At 42.9% G+C, this 27,160-nt stretch overlaps 1 protein-coding gene across 1 annotated transcript in view; it reads left to right on the top strand.

Annotated features, from left to right (window-relative positions):
• Positions 1-24,879, top strand: part of elp4 (elongator acetyltransferase complex subunit 4) — a 61,601-nt gene extending 36,722 nt beyond the window's left edge. The window contains exon 10 of the mRNA XM_033642225.2: positions 24,140-24,879. Coding sequence (XP_033498116.1) covers positions 24,140-24,268 — 129 coding nt within the window. The 3' untranslated portion in view covers positions 24,269-24,879. The remainder of the gene's footprint in view (positions 1-24,139) is intronic.
• The last annotated feature ends 2,281 nt before the right edge of the window (positions 24,880-27,160 follow it).

The raw sequence follows: 27,160 nt of genomic DNA, 5'->3' as shown, positions 1-27,160 counted from the left end.
CCGTGGCTTCTGAATCACTTTATGGTTATCTCCTAATTTTGCCTTAGGTCCATGCACTTTTGTGCAAGTCTTAAAAACACTTTCTTTGTTTATTTGCCAGAGTGGTAAAACCTTTACTCTTTTCCTTGTGTGAAGCATAATTCATTGTTTTCTTTTGATCCTCGATTGTGTTAATCTAATACTTTGACCTGTTTGTTAATAGAAACTAGCAAATATATAAGAATAAAAAACAATGACTGGCTAGCTTACTCATGAATGTCCATGGTGTAGGTAGGCAGTCTGAAAAGTGTATGAGGCACTCTGATTACAACGCCATGGATTTCCATTGCAAGTAAGATGGACAGTGACTGTTTTCCTTCTTATTCAAGTATTTGCCCTGACCTTGAAGAGCACCCGATATTTTACTTCACCAAGTTTGTTGACCAAGTGCAGCACTCCCAATGTTTTCCTTATTATCTAGTACATACATGATGCCAGAACAAAAGTAAATATATCTGTTGAATGTCATTTAAGAGACATTCAAATAATAAGTCACTCTGTATATTGGACTACACAAAACAGGACATGTGCATTTGCATACATGCATATGTTTTTAAAAAGCGCCATGTCGGTATTTAAAAGTCCAAAATCCCTGCGTCACATACATAAAATGAAACATCGCTGAGCAAACACTGCCTCAGTTGGTTGGAAAAAATCAATATCAGCTGTGTACGCTATATTTATAATATTTTCACTGCTTTACCTTGCCATCAGACAGCCCTTCCCAGTGGGGAACTGAAGCTGTTATCTCAAAGCCACTAAACTCCATTGACAAAAACAGTAATTTTACTTTGCAGCGTATGGGAGTTGCTCATCTGTCAGCATAGGTTAGTTGATTTCATGTATTTTCACAATTGAAATCAATTGACGGTTGCCTACTTGCATGTGATTGTTGTTGTTAGCGCAGCATGCCAGTGATTTCAGTCTGTAATCCAGACGTTTAATGCTCTAAACAATCTCCATTCTAAAATTGCCAGAACACATTTAATATTATTGTTTAGATTTTGATAGGGTCTAAAGGCAGAGCTTGTCCTGTTTCGGCTCGTGTATTTCTAAACCAGCCAAAGTGAAACAGTCCCCTCACTGCTGTTGGTCCACAGAGAAAGTTAAAATTGCCACCATGGGCACAAACAGCTCCATGGTCGGAGTGGTTCAAAGGTGGAATGTTGATCCGGAGCAGGAGCATCAAACTCAGGAAGGCTCTCTGCTTGGGTCCTAAAAATAACTTTCCCACACTCTTGCTGCTCAGTGTCCTGGGGGGTCAGGAGGAGGAGTGTGTGTATGCATTTCTCTGTGTGTCTGCTCAGTGTTTATGTATGTTATACTGCAGTAATGTGAACACATTTGAAAACACAAATAATGTGTCTAATGGGATGCTGTCCACACTAATTTTCTGATCGTTTGTAGTTTGGCAGACAACAAATTTGGGCATCTTTACCGCCAGTTTGTAAAGAGTGGAGTTCAATGGACACATCCTTTATTATACAGATATTATATTTGTTGAAGTGGGGTAAAAAACAAATTTAATGTGTCAGCCATTTTCTGAGATAACTTATTTTTTGACAAAATATGCACAAAAATGCACAAAATACTTTTTTGGTCGCAAGGTTTAGGTTTAGGTGTCAACACTGGGGGAGACACATACAAAAGGGAGGGTTGGCACCTCCACCAGAAAATTTAGAGCATTAAACACTTTATTTCATGCATTCTGGTGAATTGTTATACACCAATTTGTGCCTTTTCTGCGTCAGTTTGTGGTGTAAATGTCTTAACTTTTGTCAAAATAAAAGTCCTCTGCTACATGTCCCCTGCATTCCTAAACCAACCCCTTGAAACCAACACCTATGTTTGGTTTAAGGATTGTTGTTAATGGTGACTCCATGGCTGCTGCATTTACAATTACCACTTCATTCACTGTAAACATATAGATTTGTCATCAGCAACACATGCCTATATACCTATATTAAAGCCCCTATAAGGAACTTTCATTTTGAGTTGATTTTGGCGACCCTGTGGACAAAAGCAGTAGTGTTTTGCCGGAATGAAGACTACATTTCCCATGAGCTCTAGCACATATTGTCGTAAAGACGCTTACCTGGCTCGCGCATGTGTTTGTTTTGGCGATGAATGAAACAACAAGACGGGAAAACTTTGTCCCCGCTCCTATCGGGGATCCCAGCTCACCTCTGCCGCGCCCCAGCTCCACCTTTCCAGTGTAAGCGCCACTGCCCCTGGGGTAAACGCAGCGGTCGGCTGGTAAGGCTGAAGGCCTGTTTGGCGAGCACTTCCACAGCTTCTTGGACTGAGTATGGAGCGGTGCCTCGCCTCTTTATTTCTCGGCACTCGCTGGACCCTGTCGACGCCTGGCTGGTACCTGTCGTCGGCCCGGATGAGGTGTTCAGTGCTTTCACAGAACTTTTACCCAATGATTGCTTCTCTTTTAACTTCCCGTGGACGTCGGGTTGAGGAGGAGGAATAGCGACTATTTATAAGAGTCACTAAATGTAAGCCGCTAGGTAAGATGAAGTGTGCCGTCTGAGTGCCGTAAATTGCTTCGTCCTGGAAGCGGCCTGGGGCGGACCCGGACGCAGTTTCCTAAAGGTATGGATATACACTATATAGAAATAGCTTATCTTCACACTGATGGTCTCATTTGCTGTTGTAGGTCACGCACAGACATCAGCAGAAACGAGAGACTTTTGCATATCCAGTTAAAAGTTCCTTGTAGTGGCTTTAACATGCAGTACCAAATGTGTTATCACAGATGGAATCTGAGGCAGCAGACAGTTGGCTCCTTAACAATAATGCTGTATGACAGTACTCAGGCATGTCTGTGAAGGCTGACAATGAAATCTCAACATTTCTTTAAAGCTTGTTTTTCAGTTCTTACTGCAGTGTGAGACTAATGTCATCTTATTGTGAGGAGTCCATCATATCTAGACTCCTCACAACAGAATATGAGTGCTAACTTCATTCATTTGTTTGGACACTTAGCCTTTTTGCTAAATGCTTTCTTTGTCAGCAATCCCTCGATGAGTCCATGCTTGACAAAAACAAATTGGGTGTCTTGATCCTCTTTTCTTTCTGTTTATCTCCAAGCACACCATAAAGGCATTTGTTTCAGCTAATCACGGGAGCTACTTAACCCCTGCTACTTTGAATATGGTTGTATTTAAAAAGGATTCACCCAACAGTCAACACAGAGTTGTTTAAAGTGGTGTTGGCCATTGACAGGAGTTGGCCAGCCGCTGAATGTGGCAGCGCTCATGAATTTTATGAGGGCAAGTGTTTCTGTCCTTCAGAGTTCACAGGTGGCTATTGAAAAGCTCGGCCAGATGACGGAGGATAGTTAGGACACATATAGAGCTCTGAATAGACTTTAATTACACTCATCAGATGAGTCAGAGGGCCATCAGAAGGACAAGCCTGCACATCAAAAGGCAAGTTAGAGGGCAAGGTGATGGCGCTTTATCGAAAAGTTTGCGACCCTATCCGTGAATGGAGGGGCATGTTTGAGCCAGTGGTCTTGTGTCTATGTGGCAAAGATAGAACAATTTTCTTTGTGCATTTTTCTGTGTGTGTGTGTGCGCATGCGCGTGCTACCTAACACACATACGTGAATGTGTGAAGGTGGGGGAGGCACTGGGTGGGAGAATACTCCAGTGTGTGGCTTAACCAAACTTTCCTTTTGTCCCTAACAATGATGAGTGATGATGAGTGACAGGGGTGTTAGGAGTGGGATCTGGGGAACAGAATGCGCCTAAGCAGTGCTCACCCAAACTCACACAAAAGGCAGCAAAAGGTCAAATCTGAGGCAAGCTTCTTATCCACTGGCATATAATATTGCAGCATGTTGTATGTACAATAATAAGTTGTCTGTTTGCCGTGCTCAGGCTGATGTGCCAGTATTATTTCTGAGCAGTTTCACTGCCGTCCTGCACATCATTTTGAAAATGACTTTGCAGCCCTTTTGAAGTATACAAATTCTGTCAGTTATTGATTATCAAAAGCACTTCTGCTGGGAGTCTTATCACTTTGAGCCCCTGAGCTACCTCCTGCCTTTTCTTTGCCCTCATTTTAAACTTTAATAACAACAAGGGTTGCCTTGAGATACTCTGTGTCTCTCTCTGCATCACTCCCTTTTCTTAACCCAGCTAAACTGCATATCAGTGTATCCCCTCACTCTGAAGCAAGTAAGAAAACATGCACAGTTGTCCTTTTGTTGCGCAAAATCCATACATTCTGCTTACACAGCCCAACTCTACACGCAGAAACCCCTCCCTTCACCCCCACACACACACTATGCCCTACCACTAGCTAGGGATGAGGAGGACTTGCGTGCAAGTGTTTCCCAGGAGGCAGTTGTAGACTGAGGGTTCTGAGGCCCGGGGATGGCTCTAGATGGCGGTTAGCGAGGAACCAGTATTTTTTTTTTTTTTTTTTCGCCTGTTCTCCTCCTACCCCTCCCCCTTTCTGAGCTCAGGCAGTGATCATAATGGGGGGTGACAGCTCACCTCTCCCTAGCGTGCCTACGGTCCTCGGAGCGTTAGACCCCCCCGCATAAGCCCACCACCACCCCCCAAGTCCCGGAAGGCCACAAAGGTTACTCCATATGTTAGTCTGAGGATTCTTATGAATCTTTTTTTCCCCCCTCAGACAAGTATATTTTCTGTCAAGTCCAGAAAGATTTGTATGAATCAGATCAGATCAGGTATGTTTCTGCTTGATCCCCCCCCCCCATCATAAATATATCGTCTTTGTAAGGAGTCTGTTTCATTGTTTTGTTTTTTTGCACTGTCATCCTGTGCCTTCTGATCTTCTGTGTGAGTTGCGATTCAGTGGTGTGAAAAGATCCGGGGCCTGGAGTTTCACATCTATTAAAGGCTTCATGTTTGGAGAGGGAAGTGATCTGATGGCCTGATGTTGTACGCTCACTTACACAGACTGTTTGTATGGGGACGTCACGTACACTTGCTTCATCACCCACCGTGAATGTGTGTGTGCATGCATTATGTGTTGTGTGCCTGTGATTAGCATGCATTTAATCCTCACGGTGTGTCCTTACACGCCTTTACAATTTTATTACTTTTCTTTATTTGACAAAAAGTAAGCCAGTTGCACTCCTCAGCATAATTGCCAAGAACAAAAAAGTTAGAAGATCTCTTCTGTATTGTTTGCTCCATTGAAGTTATGATGGGAATATTTTATGTCTCTGATGCAGATATCAAAGTTTTTACTTCTTGAGTGAGTTCATTTACTCATATCAGAAGTAACCTGCTTACCTCAACAAGAGGAAAGTTCGCACTGAACGTCCCTCTCCAGATAAATCTCACAGGACATGAAAGTTAACAGCATCCTTTGATGCACATCCTTAAAAACACTCTGACATTCAGCAGTCATCGTTCAAGCTTTCTGCATCAACAGAAGTCTTGCAAGGAGACCAGAGATGTAATGCACAAAATTATAATTAAATCAGTACACTGAATTTCTTTAGTTGCACCCCTCAATAGATAACACATCTCGGTATGTGTTTTTGAGTCTTTGCAAGAGTGTTAATGCTTGTGCAAGTCCTGAATAACTGGCTAGTGAAATTGTATAATGATGAGTAGTGTGTGTATCGAGAGGAGGGTTTGCGTGCTTGGATGGGCAAAGAATAGCGCACAAAAGCATGTGTAGTGGTGAATATTAGAGTAGGCAGAGTGTAAGGTCACTCTGTGTACAGAAAGAAGTGCTTTCCCATCTCAAATTCACTCCCTCTACCTCCCTCCCCCTCACTCTTCTTTCTTTTGTCAGACGCTCCCTCCCTCTACTCCTCTTTTTTTAATCATAGTGAGCTTTTTAAGTGAGTGTTGCTCTCCCTACATTCAGAGCCCTTATTCCAACTTAACAGCCTTCACATTCAACCTTTTCACCTCATTTGCTACCAGACACAAAGTCAGCTTGGCATCTTATAAACTGGTGCCTGTTTTAAGATGTTGTAATCATTGTGAACATTCAAGCTAAACTCAATTGCTGAACCTCATTTACCCCTCCCAAAAAAAAAAAAAAAAAAAAAAAAAAGATAGGCAAGCTCATTTGGGTGGCCGGACAGAAGTGCACAGACACGGCAGCACTGCTGTGGGAATCAATCTGCAAGGTTAGAATATGCGAGATAAGTGCCAAAGGGGGAGTGTGCAGCTTCCCGGCATCCTCTCCAAACACCCTGCAGGCTAAAGTGGAATCCCAGCCACGCCCCACATATCACCCCATGTGATGTTTTGGGACACATTTGAAACCTACTCTGGACATGCAACATTTTTCAGATTTTTTTTTTTTTTTTTTTTTTAACACATGAGCCTTCTGTCTTTTCTCAATGCAGTGTACAAGCGCATCACCACTTCTGGCCTTAATGGCAGCCTACATATCAGAGAGGAGGCACTGGCCTGGTGCAATCTGACTTGTCTTAATTACGGGCAGTATCCAGTAATAGGCTGCTTCCATAGATATTAGCCATTAGAGCAGCATCTCTGACGGGAGAGGCCTGATTGGCTACGAGGTGGGTGATAAAGAAGCCATGCCTCATTTACCTCCAATTTTTTGTTCACACATCCCTGTATTAAAGTCAAGCGTGAAGATGGCAAAGGACTGTGTTAAACTGATTTATGTGCTCTGCTATGTGGTGGTAGCTAATCTGCTCCTCCTGATTGCATTGTCAGCAATCAGCGCTGCTCTACAAGTAAATGATTTCACTGGATTGAAGTTATTTCAGCAAAGTTTCAATGCTGAAGTTTTTCATTAAATGGTCCCTTTTCTGGACTCATTAAAATTGATATCAGTACAGCATTGTGACATATATTCTTCCTCTGTTGTAAAAGGACCCTGCCCACCCAGGCTTCAGGCTTGCCTGTGTGGTTTCACTTCCAAAACCTCAAACCAGCAGCTCTTGTCTGCTAATTGAACTAAACCACAACAAGTGTCCTCAAAGAGACTTTACAAACTTGAACAAGAACTTCTTTCAGTAGACTTTTACTGTTTCCTCTCAAATGTCTGCACTTGTCTGCCTTTCTCCTCTCCCCACAAGTATACACACGACCTCCGACCGACTCATTATGCGCTTTCCTTGAGGTTGAGCCTGGATGCTGTGATTTACATTGATGTGAATGATGACCAGAGGGATATTGATGACACATTCCCAATCCTTCCATCTCACCCATTCACTTTGCCTTTGTTAGCACCAGAGCAGCATGTGATCTGATGACATGATATGTTTGAATAATTCCACAGACGGCTTCACCATCCATTTCAAATGCCGCGAAACAAAGTCAAACCATTAAAGATAATATACCCATTATTAGTATGGAAATTAGAAATGGAATGCCATAGAGTACTGAAAGCTTGTCACTTGAGTGACAGTTAAAGACACTCCTGGTTCAGTGCACTGTATTTAAGATATGTTTGATGTTTTTCAAACTCCATATTTGGCATATTATCCTCGGGTGGCAGCTCACACCTTGTTGGTATTTAAGACAGATTTCAACGGATATTACTGGATTGTGGTGGCGGTTGCATTTAAGGGTGCAGCTCCCTCATAACAGGGAGGTGTCGTCTGCTGACAGATCACTGTCTGGATGAGAGAGCACAGCAGCATCCCACCTCATTACCGTAGCAACACACTAACCGAGGGACCGACACACTGCTCGCTGTGATTAAGATGTAAATTTCCTCTAATTGGAATGTAAATTCATACATTTATATGAAGACGTCAGCTGTCAGATTGCAATATTGTGTCCTTTTTTCTCCTTCTCCCCTGTTCCCCAGGCAGGGACTAGGTGCCTGTAATCTGTATCATACTCCCGCAGCCCATCCTGGGATTTGCCGTTTGTTTAATGTCGGGCCCATTGTCCTGCATCCAGCCCGTCATTGTAATGCTTCCCATTCATGTTTCTGTGTTTTGTTGCAGTCTGATTTGCTCTCGCTACCTGTGTTTGTTCCTCCATGCATGGATGAGCCGCCAGGGCTTCGGGGACGGGGAGGGACTTTGAGACGGGGCCGGGGTCATTGGGTGGCCGTATTTTGTGTGTGCATCGATTACTTCTGCTGAATGTTCCTCAATGCAAATAAGTCTGCCACTTTGAGAGGAAGCACATGTATCTGAAGTAATTAATTTTACCCTTGAATGCCAGCTGTGGTGTTTGTGTGACGTGTTCCAAATGGAGCATTCTCGCCAAAAAAGGTGTTAATTTAGGGATTTGGCAGATGAAGTGTATTTGCCAATGTATATGGCCCATATAACTGGGATGCCTCATTTTTGTCTTGCTAATTCTAAGATTGGATCATAATGTAGGATTGTTAGATTACATTGCACACTTTTAAACTGACACCATACAAATAATTTCCCCACTCATATGTTACAATAACTATTGTCTAAGTTATGTCATAGTGTGCCTACCACAGCCCAGTAATGGTATTCAGGGGGGTTCTCTTGAATAGATGGATGACATGCTTTTACAGTCTGTGTTAATGGTGATAAAATTGTTGTACAGTTAATCTAACTTAGCCTTGCAAGTACTTCAATATACATAAGTACTAAAATACGTTTTGAAGTCACCTTTTTATGCACATATATTCCAAATAATTCAAAACATCCCCCATTCACTGGAAGAAGGGAAAAAAGTATGATATTAGTATATTAAGCATTTATATGTAGGATGTTTTATTTCTATGCATCCTGACAGCTCCAACACTTAAGACGTCAGACAGGATACTAATCCTATTTTCACACAACAAGCATTACCAATACCTGTCTGAACAGGTCATGCTGCTGAATTGATAAGCATGTGCCAAAGAGCAATAATAAAATGTGACACCTGGCATGCTCACACAAAAGCAAATGAAACGTCATTGCATGAGTAAGTAGAACAGAGCAAACATTTGACTAATAACTTTCTGTGAAGATGTCTCTCTTATGTGCATCAGACCACCAGGGAAGAATTATAATTCATCTTGTGATGCAGAGATTTTAAAGTCACATGTGTAGTGATGGGACTGGTCAGACTGAGGTCACATTGCCACAAATCTTACACGTATCAGATTTACCTGTATAAAATTAAAAAAAAAAAAAAGAGTTGTCACGGTGACACTCAGTTTATCCTCCATCTCAGCAGCTGTGCAGTAAACTTTAAAATGACACTATGCATGCTGCAAAAATAATTAACCTAAAATGTGTCCTTGCACAAATTTGATTCACCAACCCCCTGCATTGATAGATTACATTGCATTGTGTCATTGCAAAAGCTGGACTCATTTTAACTTTTTGGTCCTCTGCATTTGAATGAAAGTACTTTAGTAAAAACCAGATTTATCAGAATCCATTTAATGTGAATTATTGTAAATTATGATAATGTGTCACAGGCTAATCATCGTGGCAAAGACATTTTGCACAACAGACTGCGCCGTTTTCAAAATTTTAAGGATTTATAACATTGAACTAAAGCCGTACTTGTATTATCCATATATCAATGGTTTCAAACCCGCAAAAAATCCTTCATTGAGTTAAAGTTTATATTTCCAAACCGCAGATGCCATGAGTTTATCACGAGTGACTGAAATCATTTCCATTTGTTGTGTAAAATGACAGTACTGCATGGCATGCCAGGTCCTGCCCACAGGACATGTTTTGATGAATACAAACAAAAGCACAATGATTTTCTTTTTCTATGTTTTGTGGGTTGCACAGATCATCAAGCATCTCTGGGTGTGTACTCGAGGCATCTGCATATGTCCTGTACACTCCTCTCAGACACAGGTACCGTGTGAAACCTCACAGGTCACGCGAACCTTTCTACGAAGGAGGTTCAGATGAGTCGCTGGGGCATTTCTATTGCTTTCTGAGATAGTGCTGATTTATTGAAACGTGTGTGTGCCTGCAGACCTTAATCAGCTAAAAACAGGAAGCATTAAGATGCGTTCACAGTATATCAGTGTGTGTGAAAGGTGCAGCAGGGTTTGACAACAGCATGTGTAGGTGTTGCAGGGTGCTGAAAATTAAAAAACACTAGAGCTCACAGGAGGAACATCCAAGCCAAGTAGGGAGGAAGAAGGGAAACAGTGTTAAGGGACCCTTCTATTTTTAGGTCCAGCTGCAGGTCATATTAGCTTAACCTGTGTGAAAGACACAGTGGTGAGTTAAAGGCCAGTAGGTCTTCACAGGCCGTGCCTTTTGTGTTGCATGCGACAGAGCCTGGGATTCCCATGCAGTCTAATTCCAGTGGAGGGTTGAGCAGGAATCTTGACTATGCTGCCATAGCATGTCAACGCTACCCCACCCACCTGTGGCACCAGACGTTCTCGACGTGCCCTCCCTCAGTTAGCCCTCCATCAGGAAGGAATCCTAATAAACCTGCTCCTTTCACTTCCACTCTGTCCATCACCTTTTGTTTATTACACCGAATTAACAGCGTGGAAAGCTGACACGTTCCCAGCCGTTGTTCCTGTTAACCAGGAATCTGCCTCTGGTCAGGTGAACCGGTCGGCCCTGGTCACGTGGGTTATTTTCAAGTTTGGGACGTGCTTGTACATCTAGGTAACTGGAGAGCAGCCTATCATGAGTGACATCCTGATGCACCCCTTTACACGCCACCCTCAGCGACTTACAGTTGCACCCATCACATGACTGTTCAGGTGTCAGAGGAGGAAGTGAATCATCTCTTTTGCCTTTGGGTGCTGTGAGAAAAGTGGCTCACCTACTGTACAAGTTGCTCCTTGATTCAGAGTTAGAACTTTATATATTATGGACTTTAGTTTTAATCATTTTAAGATAACATTAATGATGATAATATTTCATACAGCTGGTCACTTGCTCCTTTAATCCTCTTATTGCCAACCAACAACCAACCAGGCTTGGCTCACTCTAGTCACAGCACAGACATACAAGAGGAGAGGTAGGAAGGAACTGGGGGGAGAAAGAGACAGACAGAGGAAGAGAGAGAGAGAGAGAGAGACCGTCGTGTCCCCCAGGTATGACAGAGTCACTCATGCAGAAAGATCCCACATGGAGGGAGGTGGGAGAGTGGGAGAGAGGGAGGGGGCATGAAGGAACTCTTGGCTTCCTCTCCTCGTTTGTGCCCCCCTTCCCTGAAAACACATCTGTCTTCTTTTCTCTGCCACACACCTTTCCTGCATCCTTCGCTCACCTTCTCACTCCAGCTACAGAGACTTTTCACTGCTAACAGCTTAAAATGTTTTCTCAGATTATGGGCGGCCAGATAGTGTATTCCTTCGGAGCGTTCCTTGTCACATTTCATGCCACCTGCCATATTTTGTCTGAGTTTCTGGGGAACAAGATCTTTGGCTGCAAGTTGGTTCTCTTTTTAGCCAATGTTCTTTGGCCTTCGGACACACTGCTGTTACCGTTACCCCAAGCGGTCCGTCTTACATGCAAATATGTGTCGGCTCTACAGCGATCACCATTTTAGTCGGCGGCAGAGCTATCTCATGGCTGCATGCATTAAAACAATTAAACTTTGCCCCTCCCCCGCCACAACAATCATTTGCGGATATGTTGGGTGAAATTTAGCAAGAAATTATCATTTTCTGAATCACTTCACTCTGCTTGCTCAGTGTTTGTTTCATTCTTTCTCTTTCTCTGTCTCGTCTTTGAGCTCTTTAGAAGACTTGGAGCCCCCTGCATGTCCTTCTTTTTGCTTCTTTTCTCTGTACTTTTTTTTCATCATTATCCAACAGCACTTTTCTGTGCGTGCAAATGCTTTCTGAACGGCGTCCTTTCTTCCCTTTCAGGCTGGATGTCATTGTTGCTGCCTGTGGGCTGGGTGTATTTATTTAGGGGTAATTGGTGTGTGGATGAGTGAGGTAATGAGGTGCATCCACACTTGGCTGCTCCCCTCCCTGAGAGCCTGAGACAGACGTAACCTAGCTGGGCTCCGGCTTGAGCTGTACCACACTGCTGTTTCCTCCACACCGGCCAGAATGGCTCTTTCATACCCAGGTGGACAAACACAATCACTGGGGCTGATACCTCAATGAGGCGTCTGCAGTTTGAAGTGCTGTGTGTGTGTATGTGTATGCGTGCATGAGTACATATCCTTGTGTGTGTGTTCATGTGCTTGTATTTGTGGGTGGAGAGGGGAAAAAACAGCGCTTGGTTGTTGGCGTGTCTCTGTCTTGAGTCCTTGTTTGTCTTGCGGCTTGTGTTTGTATAAGTGATTTTCCCTGTGTGTTTGTAAGTGCATGTATATCAGGCTGAGTGGGTGTTCAATGGAGCTCAAGGAGGACCTCTGGCTCTCATAGCCCCCTGCCAACCTCAAACTGCCCCTGATGTCCTGCAGAGTTACCTAATGATTTCACTTACACCTCCCTTATCTGTCTGGCCCGTGTGGCAGCAACCGTCTGACGCTTCAGCCTTTACATGCCATTTGCTGCCTCATATCCTGTGAAATTCAATTGCACAGCTCCAACTGTAGCCAGAGTAGAGGGATCTCCCTCTCCCTCTCTCTCCTCTCTCACACTCTTTCTGCCATCTCACATATTTGTGAATACAAACATAAACAGTTCTACCATCTCACTTTTATCCCCATATTATCTCAGAGCAACGTTGCATTTTCGTGTTTTAGCACTCTAAAGTTGACACTTCATTTCACTGTGGTGTGTTGATGACACTTTGAATGAGATGTAGAAGTTTTAAACCTGCGAAGCTTGGATGTTTGAGGCTGCCCACAGGTGTTCAGCAGATAATATTATGCATAGATTGTTTTGTTGTTATCAGGGTAATTGGTGTAGACCTGCCAGCCTTTGATAGACACACAATTACTGTATGTGATGCATAAGTGGACTCATTTTAGGGCAGGATTTTGAGTTGCTAATGGTGCATTATTCAGCTTTTGGTCTGTCCCCAAAAGTGCCGGGCCAAATCAAACACGCCGCTCCAGGGTAATTGAGGCCCACTCCGCACCCCCTGCAGTGAGCAAGGCAGAACTGTAATCCCCTGACAACTCTGACTTGGCCCCAATCTGGCAGGCCGCCCATTTCCCAGCAAAACGCCTAACTCGACATCGGAGAGAATGAAGAAGCTGATAGTCACATTTGGAACGCTTTCCAATTTTGTTATTCTTTTCAACTCAACAGCCCTCTGAAGCCATCTCTGTACTTACCCTTACTTTTTTTTTCTTTTTTAAACTCTACTTCATTGAACATAATTGCACTGTAATTACACACCGTCAAACTAATATTCTTACTCATTAGTCTCCTCAAGCTTTTGTGGTTTTATGATCAAAGGTTTTTGGCAAATAAACCTAACCACCCCAACCACAGGAAGGATTCCACTTCTTTCTGTTTTTTTTAACTGTTGCCAGAAACTCTACCATCCAATTAAAAGCTCAGTAAATACAGGAATTTTGGACCAAAAATCGTCGTATTTTCAGATGCAGTTTTGTGAAATCAGGAAAGGGATGTCATCTTTACACCGATTAATAATCACCTTACTAAGGAAGCTCTTACTGCAGCATACTACCTGCAGATTTGTATGGTGTTGATTATTCCTCCGTTTCCAATCATCTCTAAAACACTTTAGAGTAATTTAAAAAACGTAGTAGTACCAAATTTGATTTATGATTTAAAGTGCCCAATGGGTAACAGAAAAAAATAGGTTGTTGTGAAGGAGTTTCTAAAAAACACCTTCTGTAAATTCGGTTCATTATAATGCCACTGTATTTTTACTTGAGTGAAAACAGCTTTAGTATTTTGATATGTTGCGTTTCTCATCATTGTTTCAACATGTACACATTGTCTGCAGTGCCACTTTTTATAGGGGTCATTTGCAGAGAGGGTAGCACATGCATTTAGCACTGTCTCCTTGATTTTATACTTTAGCATGCATCCTCCCCAGGCCCTGGCTCACTGCTTTAATGGCTTTAGTAATGCTTCACAATTAACACTCAGCCAGCGCTCCAGGTTAGGTAATGGCTGGTGTGTTTCAGGCAAAATTAGAAAACACAAAACAAGAATTCCCCGTCACCCACAGTGCTTCCAGGACCTAGAGGTTACGGGGGAAATGGAAGGTGGTGAATTTTTTGACAGGGCAGCCGAGGTGATGTCTCATTCCCTCTGACATCTTGAACACCCTAAAGGTGGCTTTGCCAACAGTCTACCCAGGAAGCACCTCACCTAGCTGTGGCTAAATTTACACAACCACCTGCCCACAGGGAGCATACTGGAGAGGAGAGCAGAGGTGGAGTTGGGGTGAGGATGGAAGACAAATAGGGAAAGAGAGAAGGAGGGGGTAGGAGACTGAAGTGTGTCAAAGGATGCAATGCATAATATGCATAAGTAGCTACACTGAATGCAAATTGCTATTTAAATGAACAATAGATTATTTTATCCAAGAAGTTTCAACATTTCAGTATTTTGTGCCTCTTGGCTCAGCTTTCCCGTCTCTGCATGTTTTCTCTGCTGCGCTGCAAGTTTGCAGCAGAGTGGAGACGGAGAATAGGTCAGATTTGGGTTTTCCAGAGTGCCGTTTGGAGTTCAGTAGATTAGTGGAACGAAGCATTTTCAGCCCCCAGCGATTCCAGTACAAGTCCACAGAGAGCACATCAGCTTTTTTCTCATATGTGTAACGTTAAAAGAGGTGACCCTCATTTCAGAGTCTCACAAACAACAGCAGTAGGGGGACGACAAGTGGATGGATGTGTCTTGTGTTTTCAAGCAATTTTGTATTCACTCTGCTCTGTTCTCCACGACATTATCATTTTACACAATTCAAGATTTTTTCCAGCAACATGTATGTGGTCTGCAGAAACACTAATAGTGTTTGTGAAAGTAGTTGTTTGTATTATTCGGTAGCACCAGAAGTTCTTATGTCTCTCTTCTTACTAAATTTCTAAAAGTCTAAAAGAAGTTCCTTAGTTACTATAGTTTGTTAACTATAACAAATATAGGCCAAGACTCTCTCTCTTTAAAACTGTATATCCATGCTTTTTATTAATGCACTCAAAGGCTGCATATATTGAAGCTCTCAAGACGGACAGTCGAATAGAATGGTAACAATTCTAGATGCTCCCCAGTGGCAGAGTTCAGGCTGTTTGCCTGTGGGCTGATGTGGAGTGAATGGCCTTAGAGGCTCTAGGCTGGTCTATGTGTGGCCCGGCTGGTCCAAGTCAGCAGTAATGACTGGCTTTGGCCAGCATGCCTGTTAATGTGAATGGGGTTACTCTGGGCAACACCTTTTCAGCTGGGTCCTATGAAGTCCCCAGTATGGTGGTCTTTGTCCACACAAGGGCTGTCCTCTCAGCAAAAAGGGCTCCTTTTTTGTCAGGACTATCAACTGGTGATGGATTATACCCACCCCCCTTTATTCATCCGGGGCAGACTAACAGACACGGATGCATGCAAACATACACACACTCTCACGCATATGTACAACCACAAAGACATCAAAAGTATTACAAACACATCAGCACATTATCTTCTGCAAGTGTTTTGTGGATGGTTGAGATGCGCACACATTTTTCTTAGGTACTGTCACAACAGGTCAACATTAAATGCTTTCAAGCCGTTCACGTACTGTCCCCTTCACTTCATGTAGACGTAAAGATAAAGGCTCTTCCTAGTAAATGTCCTCCTGTCTTGAGTTACAAAGAAAGTGTATTTTCATTCAACTTTTCTGCAGTATTTCTGTTTACTTTCCTCTCCTCCTTTGCTGATTGATAGCGTAGAAATCCTCATAGACATTAGCTCCATGAATGCTGGTACATATTAGTTGTCTGTGTGACGACGACAACTACTTGAAAAGTTCCTGAAGATCTGAGGCTGTAGAACTTGAGTACATGATCCTGAACATTGTAGAATGTAACAGTGAGCAGCACCAGGCAGGTATGAAACAGTTTGTATTTTTTCTGCTATGTATTTCTCTCAGTGTGAGTCTTGTGCCTTTAAAATCTGTGCAGTACCAAAAAGCAGGTGGTTGGGAGATGAGGTTCACAGACCTGTGGTGGGAGCTTTAACATCATCACGTTGATCCTGGAAATATTTCAAATGGCGACAATATGTTGCCGTCTTCTTTCCTCTGTCCCAGTATATACAGTTCTGGTGAGCCCTATTACGTCCTGGTCGTTCAGTAGCACAACAGCAGACCATTCCTCAGTGAGTGTGACCACCCCCACCCATCCCAAGGGGTCAGCCACTTACCCAGGCTGACACAGTAACCTCCAGACGACCTTTCGCATTGCCAAATGTTATGCCTGTAAACTGCCTGAACTCCATCACAGCACAGAAGAGGAGACAACAGGAGTAATAGGGTGTTCTGTTGGAAGGAGAGCTGGGTTCAGGGAACCCTAGTTGTACTGGTTGGCTTTGTGCGCTCATGTTGTAAATACCTCTGTGTGACACATGCATAGACAAGTGGCAGTGTGTGTCTGTCTGTCTGCTTTTGTACATGGGTGTGTGCACTTGTAGACTGAGTGCAACACAGAAAAAAGAATGAATAATACATGACAAAATATTCTTGGTAATGCTCTGACTTTTATTTTTTGGTGACTACAGCAGCAACAGAGCCATTTGGGACAGGGATGTTAAGGTATATTTTGACATTTTGAGAAATGTGCTTATTTTCTTTCTATCTTGATGTTATTGTGAGGCTGCCAGGCAATCAGCGGAGACTCAAGGAAATCACTGCTACAGGCCATGAAGGAGTTTTGCAGAAAACCCCTCCAAAAAAACACAAGTTGTTGTTTTTACACTTCAATTTTTTATGGATTAAACAAACCACATAGATGGTGTGAAGTAGTGAGCTTTACGGCTCCGTCACACTGAACCGACATCAAAGAATTAGTGTCCACAAAGGCCAACTGTTGTGTCGCCTCATGTCACCTGTGTCTCGGCCAAATAGTAACAGCCAATGGCTAACAGTGCATACATTCTGCACCTGCACAAGTGGAAAAAACTCTCCATAGCAGCAGGCGGTGGTAGTAGTCTGTATTTGTCACTCAAAAAGCTAAACTAGAAGACTGTCAGCATGAAATCAAGATGCTAATTAGCCAGTTAGCACAATCTCACGCCCTTTTGACTTTAGCTGTTTGTTTACTTTCCTCACTTCCGTTTCTCTTCTTTTGCACTGTGCTGAACTGCCAATCAGAGTGATTTCATTCACTGACTGACTCTGCTGTCTTTGACGCCGATTAAACATGCTGAATCGGCCGATAAGAAGCCAACACGGGTAGCTTAGTGCCAACATTACAGAATACATCGGCAAAACTAGGGTGACAGGCGCTCACCAACAGCCGGACATTGACCAACAGTCGGCTTGGTGTGTTAGAGCTCTCAGATGTTAGTAGGTGGAATTTGTTACCCTCGGACAGAGCAAGTCCAGCCGTTTCCCCCTGGTTCAGTCTTTATTCTAAGTTAAGCTAATTGGCTGCTTGATCCAGCTTTCTATTTAAAGGACAGATATGAGAGTGGTGTCGATTTTCTCATCTAACTCTACAGGTAAGCAAATAAGATCATGTCTTAAAAAACTGTTCCTTAAAACCATTACTTATATTGCTCAAATATTATTAGTCATCTGATTTCTCATACTGTTTTGCACATTCCATCATCATTTTATACAAACCTAAATGCTCAAACTAATCTAAAATCTCTATTAATGACAAAGAAATTTTTTAAGTTTAAAAAAGTGCATGTTTAGACATCACACTCCCAAGTGTGATTATTATAGTAGGGCATCTATGTAGCACTAGAGAACCTGCTTTTACCAAAAGTGTCAGTGGATGTTTTAACCTGAGGATGTACGTATATCAGAGTCATGGTTTGAGGCAGAAAATGTGTGTTTGAGGGGTGGAGGGCACAAGAGGTCCCCCAGATATGCTGTCATAACCCATGCAGCCGCACTCTTTGCTATGGGCCTATCCGTAGTGAAGGCAGCACTTAGACATGTTTGTACTCTACGCCCTACATCCCCTTCCCTTTCTCCCCAGGCGCCATGTCACTCCAGGGGCGGACCAGCACTCCCTGACTGTGCCCAAGTCCATAACACCAACTAACCCCCTCCCTCTTTACTACCCACCACCACTGGGGTCAACGTGCCCTCGCCCCCTCACCCTACAACGCCCACGGTCCATACCAACACTGCCCTCCAAAGAGAAACAAAACCAAACTGAAAAGAGACAAAATGGCCCCACGCCGCTGCCCCTGTCAAAGCCCTTGACAGGCCCACACGGAGGCCCCCAGAGGAGGGTTCAGTTGAAGATGATGACGACCGAGATAACAAGTCAAGTTGTTGTGTTACAGCGCAGTTACACTTTGGCCCCTGTTTGTCCATTTGGTTATTCAGAAGCATCGCGGAGCTAACTGATTCCCATGCATGTCATGTTTAGTAACATGACAGATACTATCAAATGCTGTTTTACATCAGTCTGTGGAGCGTGAAGGGTAAGTGAGGGGCTAGCTATTCAAGAGAACAGCAATAAGCATTCCATTAGGTATTAAGAAACCTTGAAATATTGTCAGCTAATCAATTTCCTGTTTGGACATGCTCACTTTTAATGAAATTCAGGCCGTTATTAGTCCCTTCCCATTCTTCCAGTGTTTGGGAATATAATTACACTCAAAATGCTTACTCATCCTTCTGCCTGCCTGCTGCCTACTCTGTCAGATGCATTAGCCATGAAGCAGAAGAGATGAGGAGCCTGTGTCTGTATCTGTCTATCTGTCAGTACGCCTGACTGTCTGTATGCCTGCCTCTCAGATTATCCTGGATCAGGCAGCAGGTGACATGGCGAGCAGGTGACCATCGTCCAGTTACCAAAAAGAAACTCGAGATGAGCTCTGGTGTGGTTTACCTTTGTTTCTTTCTTTTCCTGTTACTCTTATACTCTTTTTGTGCTGCTATGTTACTCACTAAACATTTAATTTTACATCATTTCCGTGTCGAAGGGACAGAGTTGGAAAATGTACCCATCCCTCCATGTTATGTTAAATTTTATACTGGACTTGAGCTGATGCTATATTGATTGAATAAGTTTAAATTCCTTAATCACCACCATTACAAGCTGCTAAAAGTCAGTGTAGCAGGGAGTAGGCAAAAAAAAAATCGCTGACAAAAAAAAATAGATGTCTTGGCATGTATTTGACAAAAGAATAATCATGTATGTGAGAAACAAGGAGAAAGGTTAATGAAATAACATCTTCCAAACTCTAAAAATGACAAAGTCTGAGGGATAAAAACTTCCTTCGTCAACAGGTTATTCTTGGGGAAAGGTCAGGGATCGTGTTGCACTCTTTGTTACCACAAAAAAAGAGGAAGGAAGAGCTTCTTCTCAGCTTTTGTTAGGCACAGGTGGGCTAGAATTACAAAAGTGATTGGATTTATACAGCACTGTTTCTGCATTTTTTCTATAGGGTAGCGGAAGTGTTCAGTGAAATATCCAGCATGAATGTGATGATAGTTTGCCTCATCAGTAGAAAAGCACATCACTTCATTATGTGGGTTTTGGTGTGCTGAAGTTAATACTAGCTCCTATAGGTTCAGCAAATGATTTCCCACACAATGCAGTGTAACTTTAGAGGTGTGAGGGATTACAACACTGGGAGGTGATTTAGCTTGGTTTAGTGACTGGATAGACCAGCAAGTCTGGGAAATTTCTACCAATTTCGTTCTGCTACCATTTTGACCCTTGGCTGGTTGTAGAAATGGGACTGGAAATGGAGGACATTGACCTGGTGTCACAGACAGACGTCGCACACATTAGTTTACAGTGGCTGCACTGCAGCTGTGCTGCTCAGGGAAATGGAATTGGCAAAAGGAATCACCTCTGAGGTGACCACTGTCCATGAATACTGGACTTGTGGTATATAAATCAATTCAAACTATATTTTTAAGAATATATTAGTGTGTTCTGCATCAATTTGATAACTGGAATTTCTCATTCATGTATTCACAGCATATAGCCAGATTGCTTTGTCGACATTTCCTCTGTGATTGTAATGACTTCAGCTTAGTGATACAATGTTCGGTTTCTCTCATTTCACTGACTTAATAGAGCTTATAATATGCTGACCAAATTACAACAATGATTGTGTTAAGTAGCTGTTTATGGTAAATATCGTGTCACTTCCATGAGCATGTTCCAACATCGGCTAATCTGATTGGAACAGCCAGACCGGTCGTCATGTGTTCCAACAAGGTGTTGGGTTTCCCATAGTTCTAAGCTGTACAGTGACACGGGCCATTTGAAAGTGTGGCTAAAACTCTATGGAAGAAATGACTCGTTAAATTAACACCTAATACTCCAGTCATTAGCAAGCCGTTACCACCAGTGGAATGCCTTTGATGGTGCTGCTTTGTGTGAGCAGGTCCTGTTTAAGCTCCAGTTGGAAAAATCGGTCTGTTTGGATCTTGGAATATAATGCACTTACATAACCAAACTATAATTTAGAAAAACTGTGGTTTGATGGCTTTTCTGAGCCATAACACGCTGATGTGATATCCACAAACAGCCACTGCCATATGCTGAGATTGTGAATGACCGGTTACAACAGTATGAAAAGCCATATTCCTTAAGAACCGGGTCTTTGGGGTGTTTAGTAAGCTGAGGGGAATTGTCCATTGTGGGGTGATATTAGTAACCCTCTTAGGCAAAGCTAGTCTGTGGGCCGGCCCTGAGGGCTCATTTCAAGTGCTTAGCGCTCGTTTGGAGCTTTGTCACCCCTCACCCTGTTGCCAGCATGGCCCCAGCCCCTCTGGCTGTGGAGCGGAGCTGAAGCACAGACCTTTACCCCTGCCCGCCACCAGGGAGGGAACACTAACATCACAACTCTAACATACACTCGGTCGCACACACATACTCGCACTAACATTGTGGCACACATCCACCCCGCCCCCCCAACACCCTCCACCAATGCACCACAGCCAATGGTCTATTTTCCCGCCGTCCACTCCCATCCAACAATCCCCCCTCCTATTTTTTTTTCCTCTTTCTCCACCCTCATGAAGGTTGCCAGGCAGCAGAGAAAGACTTCACACACACATACACCCCACTATGCCTCTGAGGGTTTTCCGGATGTCCTTGTTTACATCATGGAGTGTGCAGGTCGTAGGGAAGCAGACTCAGAGCCTCCCTGGTTATGTCTGTCGAAGTCCTACACTGACCTCCATTCATTTGGTGTCAATGCAAATGTTCATGGCAGCCCTGCAGTTGGCTGCCATCACATCTTTGGGTGTTAATTTCAAAACGGGGTGAAAATGAACTAAAATATTTTTCTTGGTTTGTCTTCATCCAGCTAACTTGCATTGACAGTGATATGAGAGTAGTTTATTTGGAGTTGAATTGAATATGAAGTAAGTTTTCATGGCCCTGATAACCAATCATAGTTAACAAGTCTAATATAGACTGTCACTGATGTCCCTTATGGTTGCTGACTGTTACCAGGCTCCCTTTTCCCTCTGTGTCAAACCAATCGATTGGTTTTGTCTGCTCCTCCCTCCAACTTTGATGTTAGCATTGATTGTTCTCATCTGCCCCTGAACTCAAAGGTTAGAGGAGCTGAGCTGCACTTCTGGATTGCTTTGACCTTCGCTCTGCACATGCTCAGTGGGTTCACGGAGCTCAGAGCCAAACAGACACGGTGTAGCCAGGCCCGTGGGTGCGTGACAGCCAGACAACGGTGTGATGTCTTTTTTTTTTTACTCACCCACTGAGGGTGATGTATATGTGATTGATTTTTCTCCTACCCCTCTCTCTACCGTGTTTCCGCTGCAGTGCACTAAGCAGGACTGAGTCCAGGCTTGATCAATGCATTGTTTTTCTTTTTCAATCACACTCGAGTGAGCTGAAGACACGAAAGGTTACACAGGTGAGGTTTGGCAGGGGTGGAAGCTGGAGCTTCTGGAGGCCCCCTCAAGGCCAATATATGAGTTTGCATGGATGTTTGTGTGCATGTGAGAGAGGGAGGGAGTCGGATAAAGAGTTGCACAGAAAGAAGTCTAACTAATTTATCATGTGTGTTTCTACCAACTCAATCATTCCCCTTGTGGTGTCAGTAGAGTTAGCTTATGCTCATTATGTATCTCGTCTTCTCTCGCAGTGGGATTTTCCGTCCATGCCTCTATAAGTCCTTTGTAACCTTACCTTTACCATCTTACATTAAATTATAGGTTCTTTACAATGTCTCAGAGCTCACCTGCCCCAGATAATCTGCAGGGCTGCGTGAAGTGTACTCCTCTTGTTTCCTCCACTTGCTTGACAAACGGTCTTCTGACACACACACACAAAGACAGTGAGTTGAACAGAGAGGAGACCACTTGAGCAGGACGTACCTCTGACCTGTTTGTCGCAGTAGCAGGAGCACAAGCTTTATATCAGACATGAACATCAGTGATGTAAAAATTCTTGCAGTTCAGACTGAGGCCTTTCACTGCTCCTAAAAACAGTATTAAGCAAAGGGAGGAAGTAGTCTACCCTAGAGGGGTAAAGAGTGTTGCGTAGTCCTGAATTATCTCTTTGTAATTGCAATGTTAAACCCTGTACGTAAACACCTAGCCATTAAGTAAAAGATAAGTATCTATGGGAGTGGAAGGGCTCTCCTAAAGCTGCATGTCTGGAGGGGGCAAGGATGTGGTGGGCAGGGGAGGTTTAGAGGGCTGGGGTTGGGTGGGAGTGCAGGCTTTGACCAGTGGGTGTCAGATGTCATGGCAGATTCTTTCAGGGGCAAATTACAGGGTTTAACGTCTCTTGTGCCCTGGATGCCTGTATTCTGATTCAACTTCCTCGATAGACACTCGAGCAACATGCTACTCAACACCATTGTCAGGCGCACACTTGACTCTGGAGATACTTCACCTCCTCTCACGCTCTCAGCAAGACTCTTCAAGACTTTGTTCCTGGAGTGCCATTGGCGGCCTGTTTAGCTGCTTCTGGGGAGAGAGCAGAGCTGCACAGCCCCTCTTAAGCTTTATAGTAGTTAGCGTGTTGGTGTTAGGGGGCTTTACATGAGTGGCCCTCATTAACCTCTTTGCGTCTTTGTGCTTTGAGTTGGCACAGGGCTGCTCCATAGATAAGCTTTACAACGAAACAGCTAAAAGACTTGATTCTAATGACTCTGGTATTAGCTGAACATAATCACCTGTGCTACAAACACAGTGAACCAACACAAGGGCAAACACGTCTAAATTTTGCATACGCAACACACACTTTTGCCCTTCTCACACTGGACAAAAAAAACCATTTATACCCATACACATCTGGCTTTTGTATTTGATTGGGAAATGTTACAATTGGTATTCACTCCCAGGACAAATGACTCTGCAGTAGTCACAGGTATTTATCAGCTCCAGCTCTGATCAGTAGTGACAGAAATACATCACCCGGATGGACGCGCTAATTTTAGCCCCTTTGCTAGCGTGATACAATTATGGGCTGTCACAAACTACCGTCCATCTGCAACGCTCAAACATCGTTCAAAATCACTTGCCACAGAGTTTGAGAGACTGAATGAGTAAGACATAAAATAGAGGAAATAATTGTAAGATATTCACTGGCCTCCATACTGCTTTCTACTGTTTACTAACCTGTTTTCCAGCCCATTCATCACGTCTAACAAGAACAAAAACAAAAACAGAAAGGCATACTTGTCTACTGCAGAACTGTTTATACTGCTCTGGTCTACTGGCAATAGGAAATTAATCTATCACCTATTCTTAACAGGTTTTCCTGTGTCTTAAAAAACCTGCATACACAGGCTAATTCTAGTGAAAAGGGGTATTTCTCTTTCTTCCATCTCATAAAGGCGCCCTGTTGTGTCCCGTATACATCCTCTCACAACACCCCTACCTCACACACACTCTCACACACATATTCCCTGTGAGCTGTAACAGACCTAAAGCTCTTTGAAGCATTTAGTAGCACGCTAGCAGGTTTACCCCACGATGAGGGGAGTGCTGAAGCATCTAATGCAATTTCAACCCAACATGGCTCTCTGTGAATAAACATCACTGAAGTGTACCATCTACTGTATGTTGATCCACTGTAGTGCTTTCTTTTTTCTCCATACGAGCTGATCTAATACTCTGTCCTCCCTCCCTTTCTTCCTCTCTGTCTCTCTCTGATTTCTGTAGAGACTTCATTTGCCTCCAGACTTGTCTGAGACGGTGAGTCGTGTGAGCAGGGGGGAGCTGGCAGGAGCGACTGCGGTGGCTTCAGCCTGTGGCTCTGGCACTTCCGGCAACAAACACCTGGACTTCTAGAGCTCCCACACAGTCGCCACGGGCAGCCAACACCTGGAATGCCGCGGCGTTGCCCTCTTTACCGTGGTGACCAGGTTGTTCCCTCTCCCACATAATGTCAACCTCAATAATCCTGCCAGCCATTACCACCTGCCAACTGTCCCAGCCAGGGGTGAAGATCTAAACATCCACAGTACCTCGTCTCTTAACGGACAAATTTCATCCTATATTTCAAGTCAGTTTTTACCCACAGTACGCTCTCTTTTTCCCCACTGTAAGTTGCAAAGAAATGTTATATGAAGGTAAACGATTGGCACTTAACCCAATTAAAATCCAAGATGGAGGGGTTACGTAAAATTTGGTACATTTTGTTTGTTTTTTGTTGTTCTTTATCTCTGAGGATTTTGATTACAAGCAAAGTGTAATCATAAAATATTTTTAGTCTTCACACACTCTTTCTTATGGCAAACATTAAATAATTTAACTGCATTCTCCCAAGCTCTGAGCGTACTGTACAAACACAAGTGGCCACTCCTGACTAGTTTACCATGTACAATAGTGGTTTATTTTCTTGGTTATTGCAATGAAATGGTTTTTTTTTGTTCAGAGAAATAAAAGAAAATAAACCCACAGTACACAAAATATGCTCTTTTTTTTTTTTTTTTTTACACTTAACAGCATCTCAACACCTGTCTGAAAGTTGTACTACCTGTGAGTGGATGTAAAGTGAGCATGTTATGAATGACTGATCTCTGGTCTGCATCACTGGTTTCAGGTTCGGATAGGGATGCCTCCATCTGACCCTGAGACTGTGCCGGTGAGTGACGTTTACCTCCAGTAAGCTGGAGAGCTAAGCAGGAATGTGGGCAGAGGGTAGGAGAGCTGGATTTGGGTGCAGGCTTCACACCTCATCAGGCATGTTTGCTGGATGAGCTGCTTTGCCATGACAAGCCCAAAAGAACAAATTAGGTCAAATGGTGACATGGAGAAACAGAGAAAAAAACAACATGAAAAATTAAATGTTTCATTTTTGTTTTCCTCAGTCTGCCGCTGATGCCAGTTTGAATATTTTTGCCTGCGAAAACTGGCAGTATTGGTAACCATCTGCAACACGTGTTGGGAGAGGGTAGTGTTACCTGACAGTTTCATGCATGAATGGAGTGCTCTTATATCGGGTGTGTGAGAGAGAGATGACACACACAGGTCACTTATACAGGTGAACAAAAGCTGGAGTTGTCAAGATAAAAACTGTTTTCCAAGTTATTGTTGTCGAAGAGCTGACATATTCAGGGTACACTTTTAAAGTGGATTAAAAATAGAATAAATTCAGTTTGGCATTTGTGTATGTTGACATGCTACTGGCATGTCTGTTGTTTACACGTGCCATGTCTCCATGTCACCACTGTGCTGATTCACTTATTCTTTAGTCTGTTCAGAAAGTGGATCATTTTTTAAGACCTAAAACCATCAAAAAAGTTTTATAATGTCAGCTTCTTTAATTCACATTATATAGAATGAAGGTCCTCACATACCTATGTACATGGAGAATTCCGTGGATGGATGCGTCTCAGCACTCACGTTCAACCAAGGGTCATCTTTATGCACACTCAATTTACATATATTACACGTGTAGCTGTGCACTTTAACCAAGATTAAAATAAATAACATTTATTTAAAAAACAACTTCTTATACGGATATGAATTCAGTAGTGTTCTGCCCTCTGATGAAGTTGGGTGCACGTGGTTAGATAATACTGTGAGTTATGATTAGTCACACATGCTTCTGTAATGAGTATCAATGAGTAATTCAGGTTACCAGGAAATCACAGTTAATTTAAGCCTCCAAACACAATGACACAATAACTGGAACTTAACAATCAGGTCAAGAATGTATTCTCTCCTGTTCAATGGGATGTTTTTTTTTGCAGAGAAATCATGATATGAGGCTCTTTGGATGCCTTTAGATGATGCACTTAGGACAGCTCACACATAATGGTTTTTATTTGTTTGTTTCTTTTGGATTTTTTCTTCTTCTTAAAAGGGAATTACACCCATTTTAAAAATAAATTAAATTCATTTGGTCTAAGACAGTACAAAAATATCAGTGAGCATGAACAATTATCTGCCAAATCCAAATCAAGAGTGCTAAAACTTAGATTTGTGATGTCATCAATTATAAAGTCTAGAGCTGCTCCGCTGACAGTGAATTGGGAAATATGTTACAGATGACACTGAGAGCACTGAGGGGAATGTTCTGAGTATATGGGTACATTTTCTTTTTCACATCTGAGAACACTACAATATAGTAATGCTCATTTGGGTATAAAAAAGAAAACAAACATTCTGTGGTTCCACAAAATCCATCTCCCTTTCGTTGTCTATGGAGCAGCTCCAAACTTTATACTTGATGACATCACAAGTTTGAGACTGACTTCTGTAGTTTCTGGCTTTGAGAGAGAGTAGCTCATGTTCACAAATATTGACTGAGCCTTTCTCTGCCATGGAAATAATATACTGGAATTCTTCTTACTGCCCAGATCTGAATAATGGTTTATAACATGGTATAGTGTTATGATTTTATAACAAAGTGTTAAATCCAAACTATACATACCTGTATGTCATATTACATGTAAGGTATTTTCTTTTTTTCTATTTGATCTTAATGAAACCTGCAACAGCAACACATGAGATGAGCACTCAGTGCTGTTGGCACATTTCAGAGGACCTACTTCTTGAATGCCTCTCTTGGCCTTTAGCAAAGACAGGAGGCCACGGGCCCGAGTGTTGAGAATACGCTTTAATAATCGTGTCTTTTGGCAGCTGCCGCTCATGCCCTATTGGTTCCCATCCAAAGCCATAGTTGTTTTCCTACAGTAGCTTATCATATGAATTCTATTATTGAATGGCCGTCAC

Source organism: Epinephelus lanceolatus, chromosome 2 (genome assembly GCF_041903045.1).
Source record: "Epinephelus lanceolatus isolate andai-2023 chromosome 2, ASM4190304v1, whole genome shotgun sequence".
Lineage (NCBI taxonomy): Eukaryota > Metazoa > Chordata > Actinopteri > Perciformes > Serranidae > Epinephelus > Epinephelus lanceolatus.
Note: the sequence above shows the minus strand (reverse complement) of the source record. Positions and strands in the feature narration are given on the sequence as shown.